The sequence below is a fragment of the Vombatus ursinus genome, unplaced genomic scaffold (genome assembly GCF_900497805.2).
Source record: "Vombatus ursinus unplaced genomic scaffold, bare-nosed wombat genome assembly UNPS02013262.1, whole genome shotgun sequence".
Classification (NCBI taxonomy): Eukaryota; Metazoa; Chordata; class Mammalia; order Diprotodontia; family Vombatidae; genus Vombatus; species Vombatus ursinus.
Window position 1 is genome coordinate 6,844 of NW_020953040.1, and position 22,171 is coordinate 29,014.

The 22,171-nt window shown below is 47.3% G+C and overlaps 1 protein-coding gene across 1 annotated transcript; it reads left to right on the plus strand.

Annotated features, from left to right (window-relative positions):
• Positions 1–252: 252 nt before the first annotated feature.
• LOC114040506 (malate dehydrogenase, mitochondrial) lies at positions 253–8,811 on the plus strand (the record flags this gene model as incomplete). Its single annotated transcript, XM_027858633.1, has 8 exons — positions 253–421; positions 1,454–1,537; positions 1,662–1,771; positions 3,169–3,294; positions 4,224–4,301; positions 6,460–6,559; positions 6,897–7,048; positions 8,505–8,811. Coding segments are annotated over 8 exons (951 nt in total), but the record flags the coding sequence as incomplete, so codon positions are not given.
• Positions 8,812–22,171: the final 13,360 nt, after the last annotated feature.

Here is a 22,171-nt window from a genome sequence, read left to right on the forward strand (position 1 = left end):
TTAAATGACTTGCCCGGGGTCTCACAGCTAGATTTGAACTCGTCTTCCCGGTTCTCTATCCATTGCACCACCTTGCTGCTCATCTACGTGACCATCATATAGATACTGTTTAAAACAACAACTCTTCTTCTGGCAAGAGACTTTGTACCAAAAAAGTTTTCTAATGAATGAAGCTAAGGCTGTTAGACATTTTCTGAATATTCTGTTTTTCTCCTGAATGTTTCTCTTTCCCTATCTTTTCCCATTTTCTAGAATAATGCAAAAGTAGCTGTGCTGGGTGCTTCTGGAGGAATTGGACAGCCCCTTTCTCTGCTCCTTAAGAACAGTCCTTTGGTGAGCCGTCTAACGCTCTATGACATTGCTCATACCCCTGGTGTAGCAGCTGATTTGAGCCACATCGAGACCAGAGCCACTGTCAAAGGTACTGCCAGCAAACCCATAACATATGTACTTGGCTTCTATTTGGAATGAATGAATGAAAGAATGAATGGCCCTTTTGCTCTGGAATCAGAGTGCTTGAGTTGGTCTGGGTCTATATTTAGGGTGTGATTTTTAGTTTTACTCAGACATTTACAATCTTAAAGCATCATTGTTAATACAGATTTGAACTTTAAAGTTAAATGCTTGAACCGTGCTTGAGCTTTAATAGGCAGAAACCTCATTGAGCCGTAATGTCTAAATAACATTTTGTTGCTTTTTAGTTGAGCTCGTTTCCTGAAGTTTATGATACGAAAAATTAGTTAGAATCCAAGCTGCCCTTATCACCCCTTTCTGGGACTATTATAACTTTTTGTCAATCATTGACTAGGGATTTGGGTCCATTCTAAGCTTGCAGACAGATGCCTCTCAGGAGACAATTGAAATATCCCATTTTTTAACGGAGAGTATCTGGTTTGAAGTCAGAATTTATTTTAAGTCTCAATTCTTCCAATTCCTGGTTTTGTTACTGGACAAGTCATTTTTAGTTTCCTCATCTGTATTACCTATCTGGGCTGTTAGTGAGGAATGCGCTGTACCAGCACAAGTAACCTAATGGTCAGTGACTCCATCCCAGGGTGGTGGGCTTGTGGGAGGCACAGTTGCTACTCAGAGGCAGAGGGTGTCCTGGAAACAAAGCTGAGTGGTGCTGCTGATGCCTTCCCCCATCTCCCCATCTCCTTTTGGGGGGGTAGTTAGAAGAGGGAGCGAAGAAGGAGCTGATCTAGCACAGGGGAGCTGGGAAGAGGGGGCTAGGCCCACTCAGGTAGGGGATGATAGGATGGAATTGGTGCCAGGGTCTTAAAGACTGTTGTGAAACAACACTAAGTGGGATCCATGTGTAAAAATATGAACTTTTACTCATATGAAACATTTGAGTGTGCTTGAATTTTGCCCCTTTCCTTTCCAGGTACTAGCCAGCATCACTGGGTCAGAAGAGGGTGTGGTTATTTCAGTGAGCTATGTTTTTTCCTAGGTTACTTGGGACCTGAGCAGCTGCCAGATTGCTTGAAAGGCTGTGATGTTGTTGTGATTCCCGCAGGAGTCCCCAGAAAGCCGGGTACGTTAGATGGAGCCGCCCAGCCTCCCTACCTGCCCCAGGGCCAGACTCGAACCGTGATGGCAGCAGTGGGAGAAGAAGTGGTGGTTCGAATGCCTAGCCCCTTTTCTTTCCTTCCTTCCAGGAATGACTCGTGACGACCTTTTCAACACCAATGCTACCATCGTAGCTACTCTGGCTGCTGCCTGTGCTAAGCATTGCCCAGAAGCCATGATCTGTATTATTGCAAACCCGGTAAGCTTCCTTCTCCCTGGGCAGCTGGGCCTGAGACGTGAGGAGGCCTGGCACAGAGAGACCATTACCGCTGGGATGGATTCTTCTTGGGCTTTGTTTTAGGATTCAAGTTTCTCTTAACATAGCCAAACAGAAACACATTGTACCTTGGAGTGAAGCAGAACCAGAGCGTGAATGCAGCTAACTTAGTTTAGTTGTTCTTTGGCCATCCAGCTAAAAGCTCGCGTGTGTTAACTTGGATGAAGGAGGAGCCGGGGTAATCCACTGTCCTGAAGTGGAGTCTTCTTGCTCATTGACAGAGTTGGTCGGGGCTGTGTTCTCTTGGCTCTGCTCTCTTCCCTCTGTGTTACTTCATGGCAGGCTCCCAGCTGTCTCTGAAGTTTTTATCACAGATATCGGTCCTTGTGTCTGAAGTCATGGCATTCACGTGCTGCCATGTGTGCTGGCACTTGGAATGGGTTTCCCTAACATTTGTCAGGTTTCCATACGTGAGAACTGGCTCGTCCGGCTCTCTGGCATTAGATCCCCTTTAATTCTTCGATCCTTTATAATAGGTTTTATCTAGGTGGTTTTCTTCCTTTAAGATCACACAGCCTTTTTTCTCCCTCTCTACTAGATCTCCCAATTTTTGCCCTTTGCTCTTTGCAGATACTGTCTGGTTCTCCTCCTACACAATTAGTTGTTACTCTTTAACTCATCCGTCCCCTCCTGCCACTGACTTGGGGGTGGAGTAGTCCATGTGACTGGCCCCTCCCCAGCCCTCACCACAGCCCCCAGGATGCTTGTGGAGCAGGAGCATTTTGCTCTTTCCCACGTTTGGGCTAAACTTGGATTTTAGATCACAGTAAGGATCTGAATGAAGGTGCCAGTGAAGGACAATGACCTTTATCCAGTAGCTAGAGATGGTTCCCATGCCTTCTTGGGGGAAGCCTGCTCTTCCCCCAGCCTCTTATTTCTCCTTGAGGTTCTGGACTGTAGCCATTGGAAGGATTTTCCATTGTAGCTGCTAGACTTTGAAAGGCTCTGCTGTGCTTTGGGGTGGCATGCACAGCTTCATACTAACCCAGACTGAGTAGGTTATGATAAACACACACATTTTAAAGTTGGCACCTTTTTAGTATGTTAGTTTCCTAACGGACATGAAATGTGTTTGAGCCTGTGCCTCAGACTATCAGCCCCATCACTGATGGTTCAGGCATTGGAGCGTGCCTCCCATGTGCCAAAATATTTTCTCTTTAGTGTGGTAAGAAGAGATGTGGCACTCAGCTTTATAAAGATCAGGTTGTTTTAAACCCAGATGAATTTGAAAGTTTACCAAACAGTACCTGATGTGATGCTTTGCCCCCCTCATCTCTGAAGCCATGGGGAACTGACATCTTGTCTATTCCCTTTCCTAGGTCAATTCTACCATCCCAATCACATCTGAGGTTTTTAAGAAACAAGGCGTGTACAACCCCAACAGAATCTTTGGTGTAACAACCCTGGATATTGTCAGAGCAAACACTTTTGTTGCAGAACTGAAGGTAAGGCTTATTCAGCTCAGACCTTCCCAGCTTATCTCTTAGCCACATTTGGGGAATTTTTACATTAAGAATTTAAGTGGCCTTGATTGGTTTCCTTAGTCACGTAGGTTCTTTGGGGATTAAGGAGGCTCATTTCACAACTCTTGTCCATGTGACTTTATTCTCACCTCATGCATCCAAAAGGTTTTTGCGGCTTGCTAGCTCTAGTGAGCTGCGTGCTATCCTTGTTACTGCCATAGGCCGGGGCGGCTTGGATTGGGGAGCCCCGAAGGCCGGGGAAACGTGCTGAGCTCGAAGCTCTGCAGTTCACCGGGTGGCAGGTGTGTCAGACAACCTTTAAACCATAACTGGCCCCTGAGAGCAGGCTTTCTCAACCTTTTGTCCGTCTTGGGCTTCATTGGCATTCTGGTGAAACCTTTGCATCCATTCTCTGAATCATGTTCCTAAACGCATAAAATAAAATATTCCAGAGAAACCATTTAAAATGTAGTTATAAAAATATTTTCTTAAAGAACAGGTTTACAGACATCAGGTTAAGAACCCCTGCCTTAAAGTCAGTTTCTTTCATTCACCTCTAGCCAGCTTTTTTAGGTGGTATTAGGCCTGACCCTTTATCTTCTTTTTATTGTTGTTGTTGTTGTTGTTTTTTGGCTAGGCTGTGGGGTTATGTGACTTGCCCAGGGTCACACAGCTAGTAAGTGTCAAATGTCTGGGGCTCGATTTGAACTCAGTCCTCCTGACTCCAGGGCCGGTGCTCTATCCACTGCACCACCTAGCTGCCCCCACCCTTTATCTTCTGAAAGGAGTTTGTTTTTGATAAAACTCTGTGGATTTTGGGGTTGAGTAGGCAAGGCGTACAGAAAAGCTCATGCAGAACCTCGCCATTGAACATCTGTTTAAAATTTAACTGAGCCTTGCATTCTCACCAGGGCCTGGATCCAGCTCGGGTCAATGTCCCCGTCATTGGCGGCCACGCAGGGAAGACTATCATCCCCCTGATCTCTCAGGTATGTGCTCTCTGGCCAGGGTGTGCTCCCTGTTGGGCAGAGGCCTCAAAGACGTTTGATCTAATAAAATTGCCTGGAAAGGAGGAAGGCGTCTCCAGTCTTCATCCTGAGGTTGATTCTAAAGGGACCATGGGTTCTTGGGTCAGAGGCTACGTGGTCCAGTCCCTTCATTTGAAGATGAGCACAATGAGGTCCAAGAATGTGAAGGCTTACCTGAGGTCACGGAGAGTAATAGGACCTCGGAGACCCCCTGCCCCCCCCCTTTTTACAATCGAGGAAATGATCCCAAGGAGGGGAATGAGCTGCCCAGACTCATACAAGTGCCAGAGGTGAGATTTAAAGCCAGCATTCTTTCTACCCTGAGCTTCCAGCATCAAGTCTGGACTGTGTCTCATTGGTGAGGCTTGCCAGTTAGTCTGTCTTGGTTCATGTTAGAACTGGACGTAGACCATATTATATGACTTCTAAAGAGGGAATGGCTTCATATGTAGGCACGTGTGGGGGAGAAAGGGTTTATGGCCACTGATCTCTGAGTTAGGGTCTGTTGTTGAGTCGTTTCAGTTGTGTGACCCCCTGTGACCAGTGAAACTCCGAGAGAGTTTCTGGGTAATTAATAACCAACTTATTAATTAGGATAGCCTGTGATCAGCACATTGATGGTTTCTCTTGGTAACCAAATACTCCAAGGAAAGCTCTGAAGCGCCTTAAATCCCTTCTGAGCGGGCACTCCCCTGAGTGGTAGACATTTAGTGATATGCCAAGGAGGTCTGCTGAATGAGGACTGAGAGTGAGGCTTGATCCAGAGAGTGCACTCTCCCGGCATCTGGGCTGGAGAAACCATCTCCTGCTGGACTTCTCGGCTAGTTTTCTTCCTGAGCTGGGTGGGGTCCCACCCAGCTTAGTTACGTGCAAGGGGGCTAGCAGTAATCTCATCACCCAGGCCTGCCCTTCAGAGACTGACCCTTTCAGGAGTTGGTTCTTAATAGAAATGAAAGGAAAAGGGTAAATCACAAATTAATAATTAGTTATTAATATGACAGTATAATATTAATTTCTCTCATCCTATTTGGAGTTTTCTTGGTAGAGATACTGAAGTGCTTTGCAGTTACCTTCTCCAGCTCATTTTATAGTTGAGGAAACTGACACAAACAGGGGTAGGTGACTTGCCCAGGGTCACACAGCTAGTAAGTATCTGAGGCCAGATTTGAACTCAGGAAGAAGAGTCTTCTTTATGTTGAGGTTAGAGTTGGGAGAGCTGGTTCAGGTGTGAAAGAATTCACTTAGACCTCTGTAACCATTGGGAGCTTTATTACTTGAAAGCTTCACAGGCCTGAGGTTAGCAAGGAGCTAAACAAAGGCCATGATATAGGAAGACCCAGGCTTATATAGATTGAAAGCTATGTAGCCTGTAGGATGGTAATGTATTTTTAGGGTTTCTTATGGGGGTTGGAGAGTAGGGACAAATAAATGACAAGATAGGGAACTCAGGATAAGGGAGACAAAGGCAGTTCTTTTGGTACAAGTTGTATGGTATTTCAAGATCAGGGGAAAGGGCTTGAGAAGCTCTCATGTTCCAGGATCTCAGGGTACAGGATGGGCTACAGAAGGAGCCTCAAACCCCCTCAGGGGCCTGGAAAAGTAATTCATAATGTTATTTTTGATCCTAGGGCACCCTTTGTACCCCCATCTCTGACTCCAGGCCCAGTGCTTTATGCACTGGGATGCCATCTAGCTGCCCTCAGTTAGGGCCTAGCTTAGCTCCAGAAAGCACTGCATAAATGAGTCATTTGAAGACTTCTTTTATCTAGATGAGGAGTCTTCTTCCAATAAAGTCTTGCTCTAATTGTGGCACAGATCCCGAGCCGTGAGAGCCAGCTAGCATCAGCTCTTCTAGGTCCTGCCAAGCTGGAGGCTTTGAGCATGGGCCTGGTGATGGCCTCTAGGGCTGTGGCCTGAGGGCCAGCCTGGTTAAGTCTAGAGGAGCTCTTCACCTAATGGACCACAGCAGCCCTCAGAAACCTCCTAAGTCAGAGCCATTGTGACCTGTAATTCAAGCTGTGTCCACCCCCACACCGCTGGCATCACAGGTCGCTGGAGTAAAGCAGGTTGTCAGGGGGTTGTGTTGGTTTTGGGATAACCAGATCTCTTTGGTTTCCAGTGCACGCCTAAGGTGGAGTTTCCTGAGGATCAGCTCAAAACCCTGACAGGAAGGATCCAGGAGGCTGGCACAGAGGTTGTCAAAGCTAAAGCTGGAGCTGGTGGGTTTGCACATGCAGCCTCTCTGGGCACTGCTTATCTGTGTCACGGCAAGGGAGCTTCCTGTGGGTCAGGGGAATGGATTGGTGGTAGTGATACCACCAGATAGTCAAGCACAGGTGGGAGTGCTCTGGGGAGAAGGGGGTGGAGTGGTAGAATTGAAAGTGTGTGGGATTGTTCATGGGTGTTCAAGACGAAGGGGAAAAGCAAACTAAATTTTGACGATTGAGCATTAAAATGTGCTGGTGGTAGTTTCAGAAAAGACCACATTTAGGTCTCTGCTTTCTACCCTAATCACCTTGCACTATTAGCTGGACCAACCTGATTTTATTCTTTTAGGTTCTGCTACCCTGTCAATGGCCTATGCCGGGGCCAGATTTGTCTTCTCTGTTGTGGATGCGATGAATGGGAAGGAGGGAGTCGTGGAATGCTCCTTTGTCAGATCAGAAGAAACAGAGTGCTCCTATTTTTCCACACCCTTGCTGCTTGGGGTATGTTTCAGGAGGTGGGCCTACACTCTGGCAGAGCCAGAGCTTCTGGCTGTAGCATTTCTTTTGTGAGATAATGTAGCAATAATGCAGGCTTTAGATGTCCAGGGTTGAAGGGTGTGTGCTAAAACAAGGTCCAGAGAGGCCCCCGGTTTTTAATCGAATTAGAGGCATCAGGTGTAGTCGATACTTCTGGGCCTCCAACTGGGGCAGTCCATTCTAAAGAAATTTAGGATTGGGGAGGGGCCTGAAGGGTCTTCTGGTCCAGCTCATTTCAGGATACAGTTTGGTGCTTTGGTCAGCCTCACAGCATCCTTGATCACGGCGAGTCAGCTTTCACAGAAGACCTCTGAGGGATAACCCCCTGCCCACTGAGGCAGGCCATCTGGCTTTGGGACCTTTGGAGTTCTTGATTACTTTGAAATCTGGACAGCTCTTCCACAGTTGGTGGATAGCTGTCATTCTTCTCTTCCCCTCAAATCTGTCCAGACTGAAGGGCCCCAGGCCTTTCCCCTGTTCTCCTGGTGGCCTGGTTTCAGGATTTCTCAATACCCGGGGTGGGTGAGAGTGGGGCCCCCCAGTACCAAGCCTGTGCTTCATGCAGAGCTCCAGGCAACTAAAATACCTGGGTCTTTTTTCACACAAACTACTCCTGGTGAAATTTAGTCTCCTTTGTTTGGTACTATCGCGTTTGTGATGGAAGAGCCCATGCTGACCCTCTTCGGCATAGAGCTCAGTGTACAAATAGTAGGAATCTTTTGCCTCAGGGAAAGGAGCTGGCTGCTGTCTGTTGGTCACTGATGTAAATAGGAGGGCAGAAACCATGCTTTTTTATTTTCAGCCATTTATTCTAATTTAGTGAAAACAAAACCCGAGGTTATGGCCCTAACACTTCCTAGCTTTCAAGTATGGGAAAAGTCACTTGACCTTGCTGTCCCTCAGTTTCCCTGTCTGTACAATGGGTTAATGTTGCCACACCCCCAGAGTTTTCGTGAGGATCACATGCGATTGTGTATATACCATGCTGTGTAAATATAGTAACTAGCAATAATTGGCTCAGGTGAATCTTAAAATAAGTTTCATTCCTTAGTCATCTACCTAATGATAATAAGGAGGGAAGGAGTGCAGGCTCTGATCTGTGGGTGATTGGTATCTTCAGGGAGCCCTTAGGGCAGGCAGTCAAACTCAGATAGAAACAGGCCCACTCGCCCCTACCTAGGGGTCACTGGGGGCTACATATTGACTTAGAAAACCGCATGTTAATGTAATCTGGGTCCTCTTGCGTTTTTACTTCTCTTGTTAAACGTTTCCCAATTCTATTTTAATCTGGTTAGAGGTTTGATGCCTCTGCTGTAGCACGCGCAGCACAGACAACCGTGAGTTGGAGGGGAGTGTTTTGCTGTATTAGACACGACTGCCAAAATACCCAGAAGGCCTTTTGATTTTCTTCCCTTCACAGAAAAAAGGCATTGAGAAGAACCTGGGCCTTGGCAAGCTGTCGCCTTTCGAAGAGAAGATGGTTGCTGAGGCCATTTCCGAGCTGAAAGCCTCCATCAAGAAAGGGGAGGATTTTGTCAAGAACATGAAGTGAGGAAACGATACTGTGAGAGGAGGAAGCCATTTCCTTAACTTATTAAAGCATCATGTCACTTGGAAGATATTTCATACGCAGTGCATCCTCTTGGAGGAGATCGATTGGATTAATGAATTTTGTCGATTGGTTTGTCGCCACATCAATAAAACTGTCACCGTTTTTTCCCCCTGTGGTACTTTCTCTGAGCCTCCTTTGCTCTGCTCTCTGCTCCTAAAACGCCAGAGTGGCTTCCGGCTCTATCCAGCCCCATTCCCAGGGTCAGGATCCAGGCACCCACCAGTCCGTGGGGCTAAAGCATACACCCTTATCAATAATCTCTTAATTTGGGAGTGGGGGAGCGGGTCAGGTGGTCTGAGAACAGCCATCCCCTAGCCTTTGACGCCTTGGAGAATGAGCCTAACATGTGTAGGGGGCGGGAATCTTACTCATATAGTATCACAGGCATCCACGTTGCTACACAATCAGCCCACCTTGTGTTCCGGTCACATGGCTACTTGGCAACATCTTTGATAAGGCCTCTCGAAAAAGACCGCGTTGGAAACATGCATGTTTACATCCTATGTGCTGCTTTCCATTCTCCCGGGGCTAATTTGTAACAGATTCTTCCTAAATTGTGATGTTTTCGTGATTCTGAGCTGTATGGCATCACTGAGAATGTGCCACACAGACTTCGACAGCCCAGGCAACCAGGTCTTTGAAATCACTACGCATCTATCTACATTGCTCCTCAGAATTTGATTCCTTTTAGCTGGACCTTCGGGGAATGGAAGGCAATGGGATCCTTAGATCGCTCTTCTATGGAGAGCTCCCATGTGGGATGGTGATGATCAGGGAGGGTGGAAATTGCCATATGATAGTACCGCAGATGAGGGGGAAATGGCGGCAGTATTACTGTAGGCTGTGATTGGAAATAGGACCTCTGGGTAAGGTCTGGAGATCCTAACCGTGAGAGGTTGGGCTACCCTAGGGTGGTCTTTTAGCCAACTCTGAATTCCATGATTCTGTGCCAGGTTGGTCAGTTCTGATCTCAACCTGAATTTTTTTCTGGGTCTTAAGTTTCTTTACCTATTAAGTCGAAGGGGTCGGCCTAGATCAGGGACTCTTATCTGGGAGTCAGTGTACTTGTCTTTTAAAGAAATATTTTGAGAACTATTCAGCACAATTAATTTCCTTTGTAATCCTATGTTTTATGAATTAATAAAAAATGCATTTATTAAGCACTTTACTATGTGCTAAGCACCTGGGGTACAAATAGAGAAGTGAGATAAATCCTGCTCTCAGGGAGCTCCCATTCTAACGTAATACGATTCTGAGAATTTGTCTGTGATTCAGAGTTCATGGACTGCCAAAGGGGTCTGTCAGTCTATGACAAAAAAAGGTTAAGAGCCCTATACTCGCTAATGGGAGATCCCTTCCAGGTCTCAATTTTGTGTTCCGGTGTTAATGAGGAATGAAAATGTATTTATTAGTTACTGTTCTAAGCACTGGGGATAGAAATTCGGAAGCTAAGCCAGAGCTGGTGAATGAGACCATGGGGACAGGTTGACACACCCTGTCCAGGAACAATGGCAGGGATGATTGTGGTTTCCAGAACTGGGGCTCTCTTCTGGATTCAAGGTGATAGGTGAGGAATCTGAGTTGCTGGTCCCCACTCCGTATGAGTGCATTTCTCGGTACGTAGACGGCAGGGCTGATGCTAGTCTCTCAGAAACAGTGCCGAGACGGAGCTTCCTTACATCATCCTCCACTGCCGCCCCAAACTTGTTTCTGCTCCTTTGTAGCTGGTGCTGCCTAGGGGGTTCACTGACAGTAGCTATGCTCTGACAGCCCTAGATTGGTTTCTTTAGCTGCAGGTAGTGAACAGAAAGAAACGGCAATGTGAAAGTAGTGTAGGATTCTGCAGAAGCATTTGTCAGCCGGCCTCCTATTCCATCTCTATCCAATTATTTTGTGACCAAGGCCCCCCAGCACATAAAGGGAACATGATAGCCCGTTGGCAAGGGCAGGCAGAAGGATTAAGTACCACCAGTCCTAAGCCTCACATCATAACAGAAGCTTTCCACTGCTGCCTCCAGAAAGAAAGAAAAAAATAATATTCTGATTTGGCACTCAAAGAAGAAGGGATTTTCTTACAGTAATGGGGCTTAGGATAAAAATTCCTTTGATGGCAGATGCCTTAGGAAAAAAGGGAGGACTGAGATTCTTTTCAGGTGGGTCTTCATGATCTTCAAGGCTTCAGTCAAGCCAGCATCTATTTATTAAGCACCTGCAATGTGTCAGGCACTGTGCTAGGTGCTGGGGATGCAAAGACAAAAAGACATTTTTCCCCATCCTAAGGGGGCTTACATCCTATGGAGGAGATGATGTGGACACTCGTGTATATCCAGAATAAATACAAGGTACATTTTTTGGGGAGAAGGCACGGGCAAATCAGGAACGACTTCCTGGGTGTGCATCCTCTTGTCCTGACTTACCCGCTTGCCTTCCCACTGCTTTCTTAACATTCCAACCAACTGGGACTACTTGCCCAGTAAGAAGGGGAATGCGTAAGCAGAGTTTTGGAAAAACAAAGGGAGTTAGAAACAGGTGTGGAGGGAGAACGTTTTAGGCAAAGGGAACACTTTGCACCAAGGCACGTGAAGTTGAAATGGAGAGTTGTGTGGGTGAGTGACAAGAAAGCCAAGGTGGGCTTCAGCCAATTGGACTGGACTGCTGTAAGGGTCTGTGATTTCGGCTCTCCTCATCGATGTTGTCACAGCTTTTTCCACCCTTCAGGGGACTGTCCATGTTGAGTTGTTGTGGACGGAAAAAAGAAAGGGGAAACCCCACTCTCTTCCCCCCCCCCCGCCCCCAGCCAACCATTCTGGTGATGAATTTTATCCACTCTTAGCCAGGGTGGTCCTGAGACAACAGAAGGCCAGCCAGCCTAAAGCCCAACTCTGTTAGCTTTGGTACAGGATGTAACATCATCACGGCCTCAGAATCGCTATGATGCTGCCAATGCAGAGCTGGACGTTAATGAGGGATGGGCAGGTGGCCATCCCATTTTGCAGAGTAGGGGAGGAAGATGAAATGACCCAATGATTCCAGAGGAGAAAGAATTCATTCAACAGATGTGTTCAATGGCCTGGTTGTGCTAAAGCTAGGGAGACAGTAAAGATGTCACTGTCCTCAGGGAGCTTCTAGTCTGCCAGAAGAGTTAAGTCGACTATACGGAGCTATCCTAGAAGGTCGCCAGCGTGGGCCAAATGCAATCAAGAGGTGAGGCAGAAATATGAAGCTATCATTTAGGAGAGAGAGCCATACCTTTTGGCTTGGGATGAGGGGCGGTCGGGGAAGGTGATGGGGGAAATAGCCTCCCCTGGATGAGATTTGATCACAGGAATCCAGGTGGAAGGATCAGAGTCATTAGAGGCTTCCCATAGGGAAGCACAAAGCAGCCTTTGGGCAACTTGAGTGTCCCATTGGCCTTTGCCCCTAATTTTGAAAACAAGGCTGTGGCCTGCTGGCTTCCTTATTGATTATTCCACATCATGGTTGACTGGGGACTTAGGGGATTGGTGGAAAATGAACCTGGCAAATTAAGTCGGGACCAGAGTAATCATACCCACTCCAATGGGGTCTCAGAGATGGGAGGGGGTGCCTGTGGGGATATAGAAGCAGCACCTCTGTGCCTGCCCATCTTGTGCCACTCATCCACCCAACATGTAGGAGGCCATCCTCGATTTCTTGACATCCTGAAGATAGCACTGAGGCCTAAGGGCTGTCCATCAGTCAGTTCTTGTGCTTGTCAAATGGCCAGTCCACTCATTTTCCTCATCTGTGCCTTTTCTGCCATGGGTCCCTCCTCTCCCCCTCCACTTTCCATCACAGGATCATAAATTTGTAGCCAGAAGGGATCTTAAGGGCCGTCCAACCTAACCTCCTCATTTTACAGTTGAGGCTGTAACTGAGGATCAGAGAGGTTGTGACTTGCCTAAGGTCACATAGCTACTAGGTTGTCAGAGGCAAGATTTGAACTCAAGTCTTCTGGATTCCAAGCCCATCAATCCACCCAGGGCACACCTAGCTGCCTCACTACTTTCTCTGACAACTAGAAAAAAAAAAACAACAACACTCTCATTGCCTCTAGAAAGGGAGGATTGATCACCCGTTCTATTGTGGCAGTAGCAGTTTGGTGGACAAGTAGATAGAGTGAGCCAGGCCTGGAATCGGGAAGACCTGAGTGCGAAGTCAGCCTCGGACATTTACTTGCTGTGTGACCCTGGGCAAGTCACTTAACCTCTGTTTACTTCAGTTTCCTTATCTGTAAAAATGTTGGGGGTGAGGGGTGGAGTGTTGTTTCATTGTTGTTGTTCAGTTACGTTCGACTCTTTGTGAGTCCATTTGGAGCTTTCCTAGAAAAAGACACTACTTACAGTGGTTTGCCATTTCCTTCTCCAGTTCATTTTATAGATGAGGGAACTGAGGCAAACAGGGTGAAGTGACTTGCCCAGGGTCACCCAGCTAGTAAGTGTCTGAGGCCAGATTTGAACTCAAGTTTTCCGGGTGCTCTATCCACTGCACCACCTAGCTGCCCCCAAATGGGGCTAATACTTTCTAATTATTATTATTATATAATACCTAATAAAACAATAATAATCAGTCCACTCATCAGCTTTGCACTTTCCCAGACCAAAACTCCTTGCCCTGGTCATCACTCCCTAAAGTTATTAGATTTTAAGCTATTTGAGGTCAGTGGCTGCTTCACTTTGTATTTGTATCTCTAGTACTTAGCACGTAAGGGCTCATTAAATGCATTTTCGTTCATTCATTCATTCATTCATGTGTTCATTCATTTGGTAGCATCTTTTACTCTGGCTCTCCTTAATCCTTGTCCAGAATACGTTGCAGGCTGCTCACACCACGGGTGTCTTTGTAAATGTTTAACAATCCGTTCTCAGAAGAAATGTACCAGGACACACTTTTAAGTCTAATTGGCAAATTAACATTTTCTCCGTCTAAGTCTAGACAACCAAGAACACAACAACTGAGGTCCTGATATGTAGCATTTGCTGATTTCTCAAGTGTAAATGTTGATGCTGAAAATGTAACGCTCCATTTCAAACTGGCTCCAGCTCACCCCTATCTGCCACCCTCCTGGAGTCTCTCCATCACTCCCTGGCTGATCCTCAGTCTCACTTCCTTGGAGACAGTAGCATTCATTCAGCTTAGACAGAGGACTTCAAATGGCAGGCTCTCTCCTACAGGTTGTGGGGCCCCATTTTGAGAGGAGAGTGGCATTCAAAGCTATGCTTTAGTCTAATTGATCAGGCAGGGATGGGGAGGTCAGATGAGAAGGAGACGAGACTGGAGGAGGGGTGATCAGTTAAGAGATGCTAGAGTAGTCCTGGTTAGAGAGACCAAAGTTAGGTTACGTGTAGGAGGTATGAAAATGTGGGAGGCTCTCTAGGTACCAACTAGCTTCCATTACTGCTGGTTGGAAGGCTATAGGTGTTATCTCCTTAAAATACATAAACCCCTGACCTTCCTTTCAAGCCCCAGTTAGGATCTCCAGACTCTCCAGCCCTCACTGCTTCTTTCGCCCTCCCAAAACTAGCTACAACCTCCACCTTCCTCCATGAGAGATTCGGGACCAGTTGGGTTGAATATGCTGCCTTCATGACTTGAGACCAACGACCCACGAGCCTTACCAGGGAGCACCAAGGGTGTGCAGCGGGTCCTAGCGATAGAGAACAAAACTGAGGATTACTGCGGAAACATTACTGAAATGGCTTTCTGGCCAGCGGGATTATTAGATGGTCAAGCAGTTTGTCCTGAAAAATAAATGCAGCTTCAGTGATGGACCCGGGCGTGGCCAAGTTGGATAATTAGAAGGTGTGGAGGGAACTGAGGCCCTTTCTGCTGAGACAGGGGCAGGAGGTGAGTGGTTTTTAGCTTGGTAAGGGCCCAAAGCTATTATCAGCGACACAAAGACCCTGGTTATCAGCCTACATCCCTTAAAATGCCTTTTCCTTAATAGCTGCCAAGCATCTCCTGGTGATGCCCCGAGGGGCCAGGAGAGGGTGCTGAAGGCTTGCAGCTGAAGAAGAAGATGCCTCGGAGGCCCCTTTGAGCTGATGGATGGGGCTGACGAGACCAGGCGATGTCCGGAATTAGCATTCCCAAGTCAAGCTGGGTTCTCTTCCCTGTCATCACTCACTGGGGACTGAGGGAGGGAGGGAGGGAGGGAGTGGTCTAATCAGTGAGCCTAGAAATTGGGGATGAGTCTATTATGGAACCTGATCTGGAGTTTAGGAGCATGAAAAAGCCAGGATGCCAGTGGAGGTGGGAGAATGGGAATCACATGAGCTTTGGAGTCAGAGGACCTGGATTCAAATTCTGATCCTTGCTATCTTTATGAGCCCCCTCCATCCCTCCCCCTGCCCCGTTCCCTCTGCCCAAGTCACTTAAACTGCCTGGGCCTCAATTTCCTTTTCTGTAAAATAAAGGGAGAATTTTAAAATTCCTTTCAGCTCTAGAGCTGTAATCCTATGTTGCTTACTAACTATATGGCCTTCAGTGAGTCAATTAACCTGTTTCCTTCAGATTCCTCAGCTGTTAAACAGGGATAATAATAGCACCTACCTCCTTGTGAGGATCAGACAAGATCATCCTTGTAAAGGACCTAGCACATAGTAGGTGTTCCATAAATGATAGCTATCACCATCATCATCACCATCATCACCATCATCATCATCATCATCACCATCATCATCATCATCATCTGTTCCCTTTTCAAGGGCAAGCATGGAACAAGAGAGCTTACAGAACCATTGAGTGAAAGGTTGGGATTGGACATCAGAGGGCTAAGCTGCCAGTCTAGTTTTCAAAGCATGTGGCCACTCCTCAGACATCCTCCCCCCAAAAAACCTCAGTCTCTCCAATGAGGTAATTACCAGCCCCAGCCTTTGCCTCTGTAGGAGGATGGACTCATTCAAAACATGGTGGCCAAACGGGACGTGCTGAGTGAGCGGTTGGGGGAGCTTGGCCTCCTTCTGGGGGTTGTGGGTTTGCAGAGATTCCCTCGACATTGCAGCAGGAGTGTGGGCAATGGGTCCATCGCTGACTCTGCTTCCCTATCCTCCTGAGCAAGGCCAGGATTTCAGCCTCTCCAGGCAGGCTCTGGGATGTGGGCTGCCGCCACAGGCCCCACTCTGGCGATGCGATCTACTCGGGGCTCCAGATGTGGGTTTTCAGGATTGCTCCCATTACTAATTACCGAGGGCCCCAGAAGGTTCTCCTTAATTAACCCACTTACGAGCTCTCTCAAATGGCTCGTATCCTTTCCCCTCCCTATGTTCCCAGCAGCTTGGGTCTGATGCTGAGCTCTCTTGCAAAGAGCCAGGGTTGACATCACAAATCCATGGGCCTTGTTTGTCTCGCTCCCGCTTCTCATCAGACCCTTCCCCTCCCTCCTCCTCTCATTAGTATTGGCCTGGCCAGACAAGGGCAGAAAGCATTATCTTCTGAAATTCAGTCACGTCCCCCAGCCTTTGCCTGCAGGGGGAGAAGCAGATGGGTTGGAGAACAATAGAGATTGGGGCTGGGGCTTTCTTCTCAACTGGGACAGCGCCTGCATAGCTGGCCCTTTAAGAGGCTTCTTTAGTCTCCACTTTTGTAGGGTCCTATAAGTCCCTCTGAGAGAGGTCTCTTCTCAGGCCTTTCAAATGGAGCATAGTGGAAAAAACCCTGGAGTAGGAGTCAGAGACTCCTGGGTCCTAGTCACCATTTTCCTACCTATTGGCTGGATGACCTTGGACAAATCACTTCTCTGCACCTCATTTTCCTTATCTGTAAAATGGAAACAGCAATATTTGTACTACCTGGGATGCTAAAATGACATAAACCCAATCAGTCTGGGGAACTCTGGGTGTGGAACATCCTTTCCCCCCAGACAAATCAACAGCCCACCTGCAACTTCTTAGAGTCACCTGGGGCATTGAGAATTTAAGTGATGTCTAATTTGTCACAGTCTGGATCTGAAACTGATGGGCATCCCCCGTGCCAACCTGGTCCTCTGGCTACTATAACACGTGGCCTTGGGGGAGAGGGGAGGGGAGGAGGCCTTCCAAATGAAGAAATCCTCTCTACTAATGTAGAATGGGGGCAGCTACACCCCCCAAATTCAAATCTAGCCCCAGACACATACTATCTGGGTGACCCTGGGCAAGCCACTTAACCCTGTTTGCCTCAGTTTCCTCATCTGTAAAACAAGCTGGAGAACGAAATGGCAAACCACTCTAGCATCTTTGCCAAGAAAACCCCAACTGGGGCCATGAAGAGTCAGACATGATGGAAAACAACTGAACAAAAACAACAAATGTAGATTGGCACCTACTCTGCAACCTATAGCTTTAGAGAGTTCCCAGGGCATTGAGATGTTAAGGGACTTGCCCAGGGTAACACAGCGCCAGAATATACCAAAGGCTCAACCTGAACAGAGGTAGTTCTTTTCGACTCCAGGCCCAGCTCTCTGTTCACTCTGCCTCTCCGTAAGCTCTCAAAATGTGAGTTGTTCTATTATAGAACCCTGGCTAAGGAGTCAGAAGACCTGCATTCAAAATCTGCCTGTGCCATTTAATACCTCTGTGATTTTGGGCAAATCACTTAGCCTTTCTTGTCCTCAGTTTCTTCATCCACTCTAGCCTATGAGCTGGTGTAGACAGGTGGGCCCAGGGATGCGACTAGGTGTTCTGGTTCTTGAGTTAGGCTCCCTGCCCCTTCCACGCTCCCTATGAAACACGCAGGAACCTGGGTCACCCTCTTGCCTGCCTCTGACCCGGGACAGAGCAATGACTGTGGTTTGGCACCAGGGAGCCTTGAGAGGTCTGATGATGTAAGGAAGGGCTCTGCTGTCCATCCTCCGTGTCAAGAAGGCTGCTTGGGAGGAGGGGGTGTTCAGGGAGACGGAATAAGTGGGAAAGAATAGAGGAGAAAGAAAGGGAGAGAGAGGGAAGACTATCAACCCCTCCCCTGGGAGATGCTATCTTTCAGAGAAACTTCTAAAAGCGGAAACAGTCCTGGAGAGGCTCAAGTGATCATTGGAGACAGGATTTGAACCCAGGATTTCTGACTCCAAATCCAGCACCCTCTCATCTATACCAGATGGCTCATTTTATGGTTTTCCCCACCGAAGCAAATTTTAAATTTGGAAATGTGAAATAAATAGAAATGATGCATTGATCCTACCATTCTTCTATTATACTGTTAAATTGCTCTTCATATTAAACCCTCCCCCACTCCCAGTTAGTTTGTGTCTATTTTGTATTTGATTGCATGTGTGCTTGCTTCCTCACGATAGAATATAAGCTCCTTGAGGGCAGGCTGGTTTGATTTTGTCTTTGTATCTCCGGCGTCTAGCACAGTGCTTGGCATGCAGTAAGCGCTTAATAAATGCTTGTTCCCTTCTCCGGCCCCTTCGCTTCCACCCCTGACTGGAGGCTTCTGGGGGATGATTTTCCTTCCCTGACTCCCCCTTCTCATGGGAAAGTAGAGGGGCAGGAGCCTGGTGTGCATATTGAGAACAAAATTGGGGAGGGGGGAAAGGTAAACAAGAGACCTGCCTCCTCAGAAAAAGTCACTGCCTCTGACAAACTATCCTACCAGTGAGGCTCCCATCTGGTGAGAAGAATCTTAGAATCAGGTGTAGGGATGGAAAAGACCTCTGGGGCCATCTTGTCCAACCCCCTCATTTTACAAGAGGGGGAAACCGAGACTCAGGGAGCTGAACTAACTTGCCTAATGTCTCATAGGGTTTTAACTCCAAAGCTGGAAGGGACCTTAAAGGCCATTTTGTCCAACCCCTTCATTTTGCAGGGGGGAAACTGAGGATCAGGGAGGTTAAGTCTAAGGTAATGTCAGAAGTGAGATTTGAACCCAGATTTTATGACCCCATAGCCATTTCCACTGTACTAAGCTTCTGAGAATCTTTCTTTTTCTCTCCTGTACCTTTCTGTTAAGGTATGTAGGGGATGGGGTAGGAGGAGAGGGATGGAGACAAAGGAAAATCTGAGATGAATTCTCCTTGCTTTATCCAGGAGAAAGATCACCCTTTGGCCTCGGTCCCAAGATGGGGCGTGAATTGCCTCCATCTCAGCACGCTGGTGCCAGGGTCTGCCATGGTATCCCAGGTGTCCTTCCCTAGGTCAGGTGCTCTACCCTTCTACTTAGGGAGGAGGGACCAGAGAGAAGAGGAGGAGATCCCAGTAAGGCTTCCCGTCACGTAGAAGAATCCAGCAAAGAACTGTTTTCTCTCTTCCTCCTCCTTTGTGCCTTGGACCACGTCTGCTTGGGGGTGCTGTCAGCTGGCATGGCTCCCCTTCCAAGCCTCCCTCTCCTTTAAAGTGTCTATTCCTCCCCTGCGCCATCCCCACCCCCCACCAGCCCGAGAGCTAGACTTCAAAACACTACCAGCAGCTATGGCCTCATTGTCTAAAAATAACTTCGCCACCCTCATCTCCCTCTGGCCTCCTGCAGATTTAATATTCTTCCAGCCTGGCTGGAGAATAGCTTTCATCCCAGGCTCAAGCCCCATGTAATTAGGTTAACCAGGGAATGGGGGGCTGCCCTCCTGAGGGGAAAGGGGAGTTATTAGAAATTCTCCTTTCTCTTTGGGGGGACTTTTCGGTGAATCGCTGCAGTCTAATGAGCCCCCTAGCTGGGCTTTGAGAAAATTTGGTCAGGCTTCTGAAGGGCCCCATCCCTAGCCTTATCCCAGAGAACATTCTAATGGGATCAGTTTGCCTAAGACTCCAATAGTTTAATCATTATAAAGGGCATTTATACAGGGATACTCCCACTGATACCGACCCGATTAATTATGGCATTCCTTAATGTCTAGATAAGAAGTAACCACACCCCATTGTGACACCCCCAACCTACTATAAGGAGCAGGTCAGCCTGGCATCCAGCCCAGAAATCTAAGGGTATCCCTTCCTAGGACCACGTCTCCTGCCAGGCTTCGGTGGCTCAGTTGGTCTCCAATTAGAGACATTATGAGAGGCAGCATGGCGTGGTAGACAGGCCTCTGGACCTGAAGACAGGAAGACTTGTGTTCAAATCTTTCCTCTGACGATTACTAGTTATGTAATCCTGAACAAATCACTTGACAGTCTCCTCATCTGTCCAATGAGGAGGTTGCTCTAGGTGGGCTCTGAGTTCTATGATCTCCCACTTCTCAGTCTCTGACCTGAGCATTTCTGCCTCCCCTCCCTTCCACCAATCAGGCAGGCTCTGGTTCTCCTCAGTTCTGCTCCCATGGAGTTAAATCATCCCTAATAAAAATTCACTTCAGGTGACATTTCCATGAACCCTTTGGAGCAGAGAGGCTTAGACAAGGTATTTCCTATTCCCTTTACATCTGGCATCTCCTAGTCCCCAGGGGGAAGTAGCAAGGTGAGAAATATTGTTTTCATTTTACAAGTGGGAAAACTGAGGCCCAGAGAAGAAAGTGAGGGCTCCACCCACGGTCCCAGGGTGAGTTGATGGAGAGCCTGGTATACACCTAATGCCAGATGGGTATTAGGTCCCACCCTCCTGTTGGGAGAGTGGGGAAGGATGCAGTTTTCATTTCTTTGGCTCTCTAGGCGTAGAGAAGTCAGAAAGCAGTTAATGAGCTCCTTACCCCATCCCCTCCCCCTCCCTTGGTTTGTGCCCATTCTTGTGCCAGATGTCATGGGAAATACAGGGAGAGAAAACACAATCTCTGCCATTGAGGAATGCACAATCTATTTGGGGAAACAAAAGTCACACCTTAGAAACAATCAGAGAACAATACAAGATGACTATGACAAAGTGGTAGACTGTGGGAAAGAAAATACGTGTTTCTGTCCAGAATACAAGTCAGGGTTTCTTTACTGTGGACAATAAACATAATAATGACAGAAATGGGGGCCATTTGTTTTTGTTCATCTTCAAAGAAGATTTGGGAATGAAGGGGCCTTCATTGCTCCAGTCTCTAGACGGTGCTTTTGTGTTTAAAAGATCCCTCAAAATGGGTTGGGGGGGGGAGGCACAGGAATCTCATTAGAGGTTAAAAGAGTAGTTTTGAGGAGTTTCCTAACCCTAAGGCCTTTAGCTGTAGGAGACCACATATTTCAAATCAACAGTACCCCCCAGAAGCTAAAACAATAGATTTAATCAACCTGAAGCATTCTAGTTGACCTTTGCTGGCCATCTGGTTAGATGGGGCAGCTCATAGATATAGCAGTTAAGCATTAAAAGAATATTGCCTGCCATGGTCAGGGAGAGGCTTTCTGGCCACTACACTTTAGTAGATGGGAAGGAAGAGTGAGTAGATGACCCTGAAGAACTGAAGCCCAGTAAATGGTAGCAGAGATCAGTTCAGAGATGAGAAACCTTGATGATACCCAGTACAAAGATGTGACATCCAGCCCAGAGATTATCCCCTCAGCAGAGACAAGGAGCTCAATGGAAAGCAGAAAGTTGATGCCCAGCAGAGAATGGCAGGAGGTAATGTGACTGATGGCATCAGAAGACACTGACAACCAGCACTAAAAGTGCAAATTGATTTGCTCGTGTATGTGCCAGGGTCACCCATGTCCCTTAGAAGTGTGCCCTCTACACATGCGCTCTAATCAAAGGGCTTCCCCACAGGTGAGTCCTCCATGTGTATTCCAGAAGGGTATGCATATTCTCTGACTGTGTGCCCTCATTCACTGATTCCCTGTCCCCCCTACATAGGGCAGGGAGGAAGAGAAGGGAACAAGCATTTATTAACTGTCTATGTGCTAGGCACTGTGCTAAGTACTTTAGAAATACTATTTAATTTTATCCTCACAACAATTCTGGGAGGTAGTTGCTATTTTGATCCCCATTTCATAGTTGAGGAAACTGAGACAAACAAAGGTTAAGTGACTTGCCCAAGGTCACACATCAAGTAAGTGTCTAAAGCTGGATATGAACTCAGGACTTCCTTACTCCAAGCCCAGTGCCCTATCTACTGTACCACCTGGCTGCCAAGTGTTTATGGGGTGGGGAGGGGAAGGGTGGAAGTCTTTTCTTGTCACTTTATTTGAATGTTGTTTCATCTTTTAGTTGACAATATACAAATATGGCTTCACTTTTGGGTTTGTATCTTCAGTGCCTAGCACGGTGCCTGGTGCATTATGGGTGCTTTAAATAAATGCTTGTTGATGGGGTGATTGAAAGAAACTCTCTACTCCCAGCCTATCTAGTTCTTAGGTTCTAAGCCAGTCTGTCCAGCTAGCCCAAGCTTGGCCATGATTCCCCTCAAGGCTAGAAGGGTCCTGCTCTCTCATGGCTCTAGAAGAGCAAGCTTGCAAGCTAATTTAGGTTTCCCCTCCAAAATCACACACACACACACACACACACACACACACACACACACACACACAGAGTATGGTACTTCTCACCTTCTACAACCAGCAGCCTGCTCTTTGCCTATCAGGAAGCCACCTGAGGGCATGCCCACTTTGAGTTATCCCAAACACATCCTCTGTGAATTGTAG